The 10,952-nt window shown below is 38.6% G+C and overlaps 2 protein-coding genes across 2 annotated transcripts; both read right to left on the reverse strand.

Moving 5' to 3' along the window:
* Positions 1-463: 463 nt before the first annotated feature.
* On the reverse strand, positions 464-1,213 carry LOC138883652 (secreted RxLR effector protein 161-like). Its single transcript, XM_070164349.1, has 2 exons — positions 759-1,213; positions 464-677 (listed from the first exon to the last, which is right to left on the reverse strand). The coding sequence occupies exons 1-2, from the start codon at positions 1,211-1,213 to the stop codon at positions 464-466; spliced, it is 669 nt and encodes a 222-aa protein (XP_070020450.1).
* Positions 1,214-5,235: 4,022 nt separating this feature from the next.
* On the reverse strand, positions 5,236-5,763 carry LOC138883653 (uncharacterized). Its single transcript, XM_070164350.1, has one exon. It carries the CDS (start codon positions 5,761-5,763, stop codon positions 5,236-5,238), a length of 528 nt encoding a protein of 175 aa, XP_070020451.1.
* Positions 5,764-10,952: the final 5,189 nt, after the last annotated feature.

The raw sequence follows: 10,952 nt of genomic DNA on the forward strand, positions 1-10,952 counted from the left end.
TGGAGAAAGACTAAAGATAGGAATATGATCGTACAAGATGAAGAGAGGGTTTTAATGGGAGAAGAGATAATTATGAGGGAGAGAGAGAAACCAGTTCTGAAACGGCGGTAGTGTGTGGGGAGTTGCAACGTTTTAGAGGAAAATTAAGGGATTTAAAATAAAAAGACGTGACATACAGGATCTAAAAAGGTTGATGACATGGCACTTGATTTTTGCACCCTTTTAAGATATGTATGAAAAACATGCACAGGACTACTAACCTGTGGTACAAGAACCAGGTTCTTGACCTGTCTTTGAAAATTTCAATCCTCTTTTACCACTCATGCAGTGCATCTACAGCTTCTATAATAATCATGCGTGTCTACCTGCAACGGTATTGAAGTGAGTTAGACTTGGCCGAAAAACACTTTAGCTAATATTACCTGAAAGTGACTTTCATAGCCAACTGATGGGAATTAGGTTGTCAATTAGGCTTTATTAGCCCCACATCCAGCCTATTTCTCTCAAAATATTCTCTGCTCAGTGCTTTGGTGAAGATATCTGCAATTTGGTCTTTTGTACTGCAGAACTCCATACAGATAAGCCCTTTTTCCACATTGTCTCTCAGAAAATGATGTCTCGCATCAATGTGCTTGATTTTTTTCTGTTGCATCGGGTTCTTAGCCATGTTGAGTGCACTGGTATTTTCACATAGAAGAGGCACACAGTTAATGTACACACCATAATCTTCCAACTAATGTTTGATCCATAAGAGCTACGCACAGCAGGAAGCTACAGCTACATATTCTGCTTCAGCTGTTGAAAGAGCCATTGAGTTTTGCTTCCTTATGCCCCATGAGATGAGACATGATCCTAGAAAGTGAGCCATTCCAGAAGTACTTTTCATATCCACAAGATAACCTGCATAGTCATTGTCAGCATACCAAATAAGATTAAAATTGTCACCTGAGGGGTAGTACAGGACCAGGACCTGTGTTCCCTTAAGATATCTCAAAATTCTTTTGGCAGCCTTTAGATGAGATTCCTTGGGATTTAACTGAAACATTGCACATAGCCCCACACTAAAGAGAATATCAGGTCTACTGGCAGTGAGGTAGAAAAGAGACCCAATAATGCCTCTGTACATGGTTTGATTTACAGGAGATCCAGATTCATCCATGTCCAGTTGAGTAGCAGTGGTAATGTGAGTGTCGATCACTTTTGATGCTTCCATATCAAACCTCTTCAGGAGCTCCTTGATGTACTTCTGCTGGCTGATGAATGTACCTTTTGTGGACTACTTCACTTGAAGACCCAAAAAGAAGTTCAACTCACCCATCATACTCATTCCAAACTCACTTCCCATGAGTTTTGCAAATTCTTCACACAGTAAATCAGTTGTTGCCCCAAAAATGATATCATCAACATATAACTGAACGATGAGCAGGTTCCTTCCTCGTTTCTTCAGGAACAAGGTGTTGTCAATTTTTTCTCTTGTAAAATCATTTTTTAAGAGAAACTTTGACAATCTTTCATACCAAGCTCGAGGATCCTGCTTCAACCCATACAATTCCTTGTCTAGTTTAAACACATATTCAGGGTGTTCATGACATTCAAAGCCTGGAGGTTGCTTTATATAGACTTCTTCCTTAAGGAATCCATTCAGAAATGCACTTTTGACATCTATTTGGAACAGAGTGAATTCCATATGTGATGCAAAGGCAATGACGATTCTGATAGCTTCAATGCAAGCAACCGGAGCAAAAGCCTCATCATAATCAATTCCTTCCTCCTGATTGTAACCTTGAACCACTAGCCTAGCCTTGTTCCTTGTGGTGTTTCCATGTTCATCAAGCTTATTCCTGAATACCCACCTGGTTCTTATGATGGTTCGATCTGAGGGTCTAGGTACCAAGTGTCATACATTGTTCCTTTTGAACTGATGTAACTCATCTTGCATGGCTGTAATCCAGTCTGCATCTTTTAAGGCTTTCTTGATGTTTTTGGGTTCTATTTAGGAAATAAAGGCTGAGAAGGAAAGTGAATTTCTGGCTTTTGATCTGGTTTGCACACCTGAATCTAGAGGGGTAATTATGTTGTCAAGAGTATGGGAGATTTTGTGTTTCCAGTTGGGCACTTGAGCCTCATTTGTAAAGGAGCTGGGTAAGTCTAAATGGTTCCCTTGCAGTCTTCTCTCAGCTACCTGTAGAGTACTTTGAACTGCATCAACCACTCTTTCTTTAGCTTCAGTGGTTGTAATTGTGGTACCTGGTTCCTCTCTGGCTGGTGAGGAGGATACTGCATTATCTTCACTTGGCTCCTTCACCTGACTCATCATGTCTGCCTTTCCGTTTGTCATGTTAATGACTTCACCTGGAACTAGCAGAGGCTCTCCATCTTGATCATCCTTGTTACTTTTCTCATAGGCGGGATAGGACTCATAAAAAATTACATGAATACTTTCCTCAACACACTGAGTCCGCTTGTTGTATATCTTGTAAGCTTTGCTTTGAGAAGAGTACCCTAAAAAATTCCTTCGGTACTTTTGGCATCAAATTTTCCAAGTTGATCCTTTCCATTGTTTAGAACATAGCATTTGCACCCAAATATTCTTAGGTGAGTCAACTTGGGCTTTCTTCCATTCAGCAACTCATAGGGGGTTTTGTTCAGGAGAAACCTAATCATGCACCTGTTATTCAAGTAGCAGGCAGTGTTGACAGCTTCAGCCCAGAAGTTCTTAGCAATCGCACGGTCGATTAGCATTGTTCTTGCCATTTCCTCAAGTGTTCTGTTCTTCCTTTCCACAACTCCATTTTGCTGGGGAGTCCTTGGGGCTGAGAAGTTGTGAGTAATGCCATTCTCATTACAGAATTCATCAAACTTAGCATTGTCAAACTCCATTCCATGATATGATCTAATGTATGCTACTCTTGATTCCATCTTTACTTGGATTTTCTTCACAAAGGCTACGAACACTTCAAATGTTTCATCTTTTGTTCTAAGAAACAGAGTCTAACTGAATCTAGAGTAGTCATCCACTATCACAAAGATATATTTTTTTCCTCCCTGCTTTGCACTCTCATAGGGCCACATAAATCCATATGAAGGAGATCAAGTGGTTTTGAGGTGCGGACATCCTTCTTTGACTTGAATGAGGATTTCACATGCTTTCTTCTAGCACAGGCATCACAGACTTTGTGTTCTTTGAACTTGAACATAGGCAGACCACGAACCAGGTCCTTCTGAATTAGCTTATTCAGTAGAGAGAAGCTTGTATGTCCCAGTCTTCTGTGCCACAATTCAGCATCATCATCAACAGCTTTCAAGCAACTTAGATCACCACTTTGTAGAGACTCAAAATCATCAACATAGATGTTCTAGTATCTCTTGGAAACAAGTACCACTTCACCAGTTACCAGATTTGTAACTGTGCATATTTTGGACAAGAATTTCACCTTGTTTCCTTTATCATATATCTGGGAGACACTCAAGATACTGTACTTAAGGCCATTGACATAGTACACATTCTCAATTGAGTGAGTGAGTGACTTTCCGATTTTTCCAACACCAAGAATGTATCCCTTTTTCCTATTACCAAAGGATACACTCCCTCCTTACAGGGCTTTTAGTGAAAAAAATCCATGGTATTTCCAGTCATATGCTTAGAGCATCCACTGTCCATGAACCATTGTTGACTGTTTCTTTTCATTGTTCCATGCACAAGGAGATCACGAGTTAGATTTAGGAACCCAAGCAAGTTTGGGTCCCTTGTAATAAGCAAGAAGATGAATAAGTGCTCTTTTAGTCCATGCAGGTAATATGCATTTTTTATGAGTGGCACCTGGTCCCTTTTTAGCAGTTACTCTTTCAGCAAAAACTTTGTTTTTCTGCAGAGACTGAACCCTGGCTTGGCAATTTTCCTTAAAATGCCCATTGTTCCCACAATGGGTACACAGCCAATTATCGGGTACAGTAACAAATTTTCTATGAGGGTTTTAAGGATTTCTCTCCCTTTGAAACCCTATTCCCTGCCTGTTACCACCATTATTAACATACATGGCAGTGATAGCCTCCGAGGAGCAGGTCCACTTAAGGGACTTCTCAAGATTATTTTTTACTCTTTCCAGTTAAGCTTGGAGCTGCCTATTTTTCTCAAGTTCGGCACATAAATTAGTTTTCATAGCATTTAACTCATTTTCAAGCTTAATGTATGCCTCACTAGCTACCTGTTTTCCTTTTTTAGAATTTGCAGGCCTACACTCAGCTCCAAGTTCCTCTATTATTTCCTTTAAGTCTACAATTACTATTAAGAGGTGATCTCTCTCTCTCTCTCTCTCTCTTGCTCAATAACAGTCACTTTCTCCACTAAGGCATCCTTTTCTTTACTGAAATTCTTAATGGTTTCTTTCAAGTCAACTACTACTACCACCGGATCATCTCTTTCATGTTCTGCACTAGTGATTTTCTCAGTTAAAGCCTTCTTTTCATTTTTCAGATTATATATAGTTTCCTTTTAAATCAACCACACAGACTACCAAGTCATCTCTGGTTGCTCAACATCTCCTAATTCTATGGTCAAGGCATCCTTATCATCTACAAGACTATGATAGGCATCAATTAATACATTTGCTAATGACATGAGTTTTTTAAGTTTACCTCATCAGTGTCATCATTTTCATCATCGTCTGATTGACCCATCAAAGCAAATATTGAATCATATTCATTTGCTTCACTTTCAACTGCCATCATAGAACTATCACCTGCATTAGTTTCTTCTTCATACTCACTGGAGGAATTTTACCATGCTGCAAGAGCTTGCTTCACAACATTATCAGTGGCATTCTTTCTTTTGAAGCGTTTGTCAGGAACCGAGTTCCTCTTGGCTGCTTTATCAGGGTTGTACTTGAAGTGTTCTTGCTTCAGGAGAGGACACTCTTTGATAAAGTGCCCTGGCTTTCCACACTTATGACAGAGGTCATAATTCTTTGGTCTGGTGGAACTGCTTTTCTTTGGTATCCCTCCATTCCTTCTGATCATTTTCTGGAATCTTTTGGTTAGGTAAGCCATGTCACAATCTTCCTCACTTGAGTCATTGCCTTCAGCTTTGAGTACCCGGTTCTTTTCCTTCTTTGGTTCTCTTCTTTCACTATCCTTCTTCTTGTTCTTCATCTCGTAAGTTTTAAGATTTCCAACTAGCTCATCTATAGTTAGGGCCTACAAATCCTTTGCTTCAGTGATGGCATTCACTTTACTTTCCTATGAACTAGGCAGAACACTGAGAATTTTTCTTATGAGCGAGTGTAGCTCATTTATGATGGAAGTGAATCTTGTGTGCATGTCTTGAATAGATTCATCGCCTTTCATCCTGAAGAGCTCATACTCAGTGGTGAGCATATCAATCTTGGATTGTTTTACTTGAGTGGTTCCCTCATGTGCTATTTGTAAAGCGTCCCATATTTCCTTGGCGGATTGACAAGCTGAGATCCTGTTGTATTCATCAGGTCCTATTCCACACACCAAAAAAAATTTGGCACGAAAATTTTTCTCCACAGCTTTCCTATCTGCATCGTTGTATTCTTTCCTGGTTTTTGGCATCGTCAGTGGAGGATCTCCGACCTTCTTTGTTAGTACATAAGGAACATTACATATAACATTCCATAACTCAGAATCTTCTGCCATGATAAAATCATGCATTCTTGTCTTACACCACTCATAGTATTGCCCATTGAACTTGGGTGATCTATACGTAGACTGACCTTCTTCAAAATTTGGTAGAGCAGCCATAAGGATCCTTCCTAGGTGTTAACCTAATAGAAAGAACTCGCTCTGATACCAATTGATAGAATATATAAGTCCACCAAACTATAGAGAGACCAGATCCTCAATGAGTTTCCACTGAGAATGCTAATGAAACAGTAAGTAAATAAGACAGGGACTTTTTACGTAGAAAAATCCCTACTTAAGGGAATAAAAAACCACGACCTACACTGGCAGGATTTCAACTTCACTACTGAGCAAACTTTAGATTGCAATCTAGTAATTAAACTCTTAATCTCTCACTAACTTGTAATAGACCTATTACAAGCCACCTTGAAATATACCTATTACAAAAACTTTAACTCATGACTAACTCTAGTCATGACACAAACACTAAGGGTTTATGGTTTTACAAGAGGTTCATAAGTAACACTTCTAGATAAGCAAAGTAGGAATTACTGTAACACCCCGTACATTCGGACTAGGTGTGGATATGTTAAATGGGTATTAATGTAATATTTTAGACATATCAAGTCCTAGCGAGATGCGTATGGGTGAAAAATAGTTGTTTTAGAATCAAGATGGAGAATGAGGTGCATAAGATTCGATAAAATCTACGAAGTTTACAAAAGGTCAGTTTTGCAAGAAGGTTTAGTGAAAAATGTGTAAGGTATTTAGGAAAACACAAAACATGAGTTGTAGGCCTTTAAAATAGATTTCCAATGATATATTATGGAGCCCGAACGGATCTCTGTGCAAAACGTTATGCGCGTTTTACAGAATAGTACGTAATATGCGCGGCCCGAGCGCGGTCGCGCACCTGTGGCAGTGTTATTGCCATTTTGCGCGGTTGGATCCGCGGGGGTGCACTTGGGGGGTCATTTTAAATCCCTACTTCGTCCCCCACAGCCCCAAAACATAAAAACATGCTCTAGAAAGGGGAACTCTCAAAACCTAACTCCTTAAGGGTCCCTCCACCACCCAAGGTAAGTTCTAATGGTGATTCTAAGTTAAATTCAATTTCCAACATCTTATTAATATGGGTAAACCCTCCATATCATTAGATATTCGATTGGAACATCATTGTTGAGAGAATAAACCCTAGAACTCGAATTCAAGGGGATTGAACATCAATAAGGTAATGTCTTCACCCTCTAATTGATTATATCATTGGATTAATTATAGTAGACTCTATGTTCATGAGTTATGAGGCGATGGGTTGATATTAAAGCATAAAAAATTATAGGTTTGGTTTGTTGATTGTTGATTATTGGTTAAGGGTGTTGTTCACCTTATGGGTGATAAAGAATGATGTTGATTATAACCATTTGAGACTTTAGAATTTATCTAGGAGGAAGAGAATGGGTTATTGGGTATAGAGACACCATTAATAAGGGCTATGAAGCTTTATGTCACCGAGTGTTTGAAAAAGTACCTAAGTAACCAAAACATGAGAATTATAGCTAATATGGAATCCCTTTGACTTGTATTGATATAGATTAAAGTTGAAAGGGTTGGCGAATGTTGTATTACGCTCAAGAGCAGGAACTTAAGGTATGTGAGGCTAACTCTCTATGTTTGATAATGTTAATGATTCTCCCTACACTACGTTTCTTTTACGATGTTACTAATTGCCTCAGAAATATAGTTTAGCCTAGTTCCTTGAATAGTTGTAGAACTTTTATTCTCTAGCTTCATAACTCGTTCATGACATTTATTCTGAACATTGTGAGCTCAGTGCGTATTAAATATAGACTTGGGTTTGATGCCCCCGTGTCTTAGTATAGATTACTCAGTATGTCATAACATTTGAAGTTTCAGTGTTCATAATCAGTTCTAGAATACATATCTCAGTCTAGTCATATTCAATATTCTAATATTATGTAACTTAGTGTGATGCAGTATTCCAGTATTATGTAACTCAGTATGATCAAGTATTCCAGTATCATGTAACTCGGTGTGATTCAATACTTCATTATCATGTATTGCAGTATGATTCTCAGTTCCTGATTTTAAATCCATGAATGTTGAACACCTGTATTTGGGCCTGAGGTCGTAGTTTATATGCTTTATGCATACTTGGGCCTGAGGTCGTAGTTTATGCTTTATGCATTTTTGGGCCTGAGGCTGTAGTTTATGCTTTATGCATTTTTGGGCCTGAGGCCGTAGTTATGTATACATATACTTGCGCTCTGGGCCATAGCTTGTGCACATACATATTGGGCCTGAGGCTGTAGATTATTCAGATAAACAGGTTGTTCATCATTCAGAAGAGGAAGCATTCATATCCTTACTTCCTTTGTTTAGTTCAATTATTTAGTTATCAGTTATCAGTTATCATTTCAGATTCAGTTTCGGTTTCAATAGTTATCATTTCAGTTATCAATTATCAATTCTCACTTATCAGCTTAGTTTCAGTTTCAGCATTTATAATTCTTTCTTTGAGTTGCTTTACATACCAGTACAATTCAAATGTACTGACGTCCCTTTTGCCCGGGTGATGTATCTCACGATGCAGGTAATAATTTATAGGTTGATGATTCAGAGCACTAGGATTCTCGTACCAGCTATTTGGTGATTCCCAGTTCTTTCGGGGCATTATCATTACTATAGTCATAAGTATTTTCAGACAGTCAATGCTTTCATTACTTCATTAGGGGCTTCATAGACTAGAATAACAGTTAGACAGAGTCAGAGGCTTTTCATATTAAGCTGGGTTGGCTGCAAATATGTTTTAGAATTGTATTAGTATTTCCTCACTTTGATTTATATCATCCAGACTTTCAGTATATTAGCATGTGTTAGTTTATCTTCCACATTCAGTATGTTATTATATCACATGTTGATTCAGCCAGCCAGTTGGTTCGCTCGGTCACATGTAGTCAAGCACCGAGTGTCGTGTTATGTCTAGGCCCAGGTTCGGGGTGTGATAAAGCTTGGTATTAGAGCATTAGGTTCAAGAGTCCTAGGGAGTCTATGAAGCCGTGTCCAGTGGAGTGTCCTTTATATGTGTGTGCCGGCCACTAATCACACCCAACTATGCCTTATAAAAAGGACAAGCGGTCATTGCAAATATAATCCGGGTATTAGCCCAGAGTCGAATCCCACAAGGAATTAACCTACCAACTACTTTTGTCAGACTCACTGAATTCTCCATAATCAACTTTCTAGATGTTTTGGATAACACTTAGTGATATTTCTACTAACTATAACTGAATAAAATTAAGTAAACTAAAAGCTAACTATGACTGAGTTGTAAATAAATAAGAGAAGGATCTAAGGTTGTGATTTTCCCTATTGATGGAATCCCTTCCTATTATGTTTCATATAGATTTTCCTAATCGTCTCTATCGATCATGAGCACTCTTACTACCGTAAATCTCTCCCGAGTAATTACGACAATTACTAGACACACTCTCTCGTGTTATGCTAGATAACTTTTATTACAACTCACTTGGATCACACCCAAGGTTTCGTTATCCCACCTTTAAACCCTCGGTTATTGATTTCTCATATACTTTGGGAGTGGTGTTGTTCAACAACTACCTAAATATGCACTCTCTTCCGAGTAATACATTTTAAATACGCACAGCTAATTGAGAACATATCAATTAACTACAACAAGAACGTAGTTGAACAAATAGAGATTATACTGGGAAAACTATATTAACACAACAAGAAGTTCATCCCTCAACAGGTTCCATCAAAACCTTAGACTAAATAATTAGCTACTCATAATTGTGTTCATAACAACAACAGCAAAATTCATCATGAATGATAAAAACAAAAGGAAGAAAGGTAGAACTCGATGCCGAATTATCCTCCTTGCCTCTTTCCTCTTCTTGCCTTGAACAAAACTATAAAAACCTTGATATCCTCCTTTAAGGCGAACTGGACCTCTTATAGGTTAAGTGGAATTGCCCCTAAACTTTTAAGTTTACACTTAAAATTTTTGCGTTTCGGAGTGACTAGCGCGGCCGCGCTCGAACTGTGCATGGGCCGCACATATGGTATTCTACATTGTCGCTGCTTCCTAGACAAGCGCAGCCGCGCTCGTGACTGTGCTTAGGCTGTGCTAATCGACTTCAACACTGCCCCAGTTCTTCTGCTCTAGCGTGGCCGCGCTAAGGCCGTGCTTGGCCCACGCTAGAGTGGATCAGCTGTTTATCTCTTCTTTTATTTCTTCTTTCACATGTACTCAACTCCGAGGGGCTTTCTTGCTTTAATTTAGTTCAAACACTATCCTAAGTCCTCATAAGCACGACTTGCTCCTGCAAAACATAAAATTCACAATTAGAGCCATTTTATCATCATTTAACCTTCCTATAACAGTGAAACATAGTCAAGTTGGGGCATAAATAGTCGCCAAACTACATGAATCTAGCCTATTATCAGCCACTCATATAAATGGTTAACTACCAAGACATTCAGGACTATCTCACTTCTTTCTACTCTAGATCGTGCCATGAAGCTTAGGGCAATAGTTAACCTTCTCTTCCTATCGAATTCCAAATATATTGGATACTCAAGCGACAGGCAAGAAAAATCCAAGGTTCTAAATAGGATGATTTCCCATTGGGGTATAATTATAGAGTACATGTTGGTAAATATGAGACTTGAGAGGATGTTAAAAGTGGGATGCAATGGATAGTAGTACAGATTAGAGCATAACCTTATCAGAAATTACAAAAGCATTTATCATGTCTTATGGTTATCAGTTTGCCTCAGTTACCAGTTATACAGTCTTTCAGTTAGCAAGTTTATGGTTATTCAGTACGCCAGTATTCAGTTATATGCTTACCAAATATCCAATTTTTAGTGTATCAAAATTTTTGGTGACTTGTGAGTATACAGTGATGCATATGGGTTCTCAAAGAAAATGTAAGTAACAGTGATTATAACGAAACCTTCGCATATTTTAGGTCTGGATTAAGACCAAGACTCACCGGATGGCGCAGGAAGTGATTTATCAGATGATGGTATACTTTGAAGGATAAGTTTGTGCATGGTAGTATATTCGTATGTGTTTTACCTCTTTTGTCACGACCCAAACCGATACGGGTACCAGGTGCCCTTACTCAATCGAGTACCAACGTAACGTATCTTTCTCATTTTATTAACATGGGTAAATGGGCCAGAAGGGTCATATAAAGTAACAAGAATAAAACATGAAAGAACACTCGACATAAGACAACTCAACCTGATATACCGACTTA

The sequence above is a fragment of the Nicotiana sylvestris genome, chromosome 12 (assembly GCF_000393655.2).
Source record: "Nicotiana sylvestris chromosome 12, ASM39365v2, whole genome shotgun sequence".
NCBI lineage: Eukaryota > Viridiplantae > Streptophyta > Magnoliopsida > Solanales > Solanaceae > Nicotiana > Nicotiana sylvestris.

Excerpts from the sequence above, each read along its gene's own strand:
- LOC138883652 (XM_070164349.1), bottom strand. The coding sequence starts at position 1,213 with ATGGAAGCATCAAAAGTGATCGACACTCACATTACCACTGCTACTCAA. Across the intron at positions 678-758 it reads GCTGTAGCTTCCTGCTGTGC|TGCACTCAACATGGCTAAGA; the intron begins GTAGCTCTTATG and ends TGAAAATACCAG.
- LOC138883653 (XM_070164350.1), bottom strand. The coding sequence starts at position 5,763 with ATGGCTGCTCTACCAAATTTTGAAGAAGGTCAGTCTACGTATAGATCA.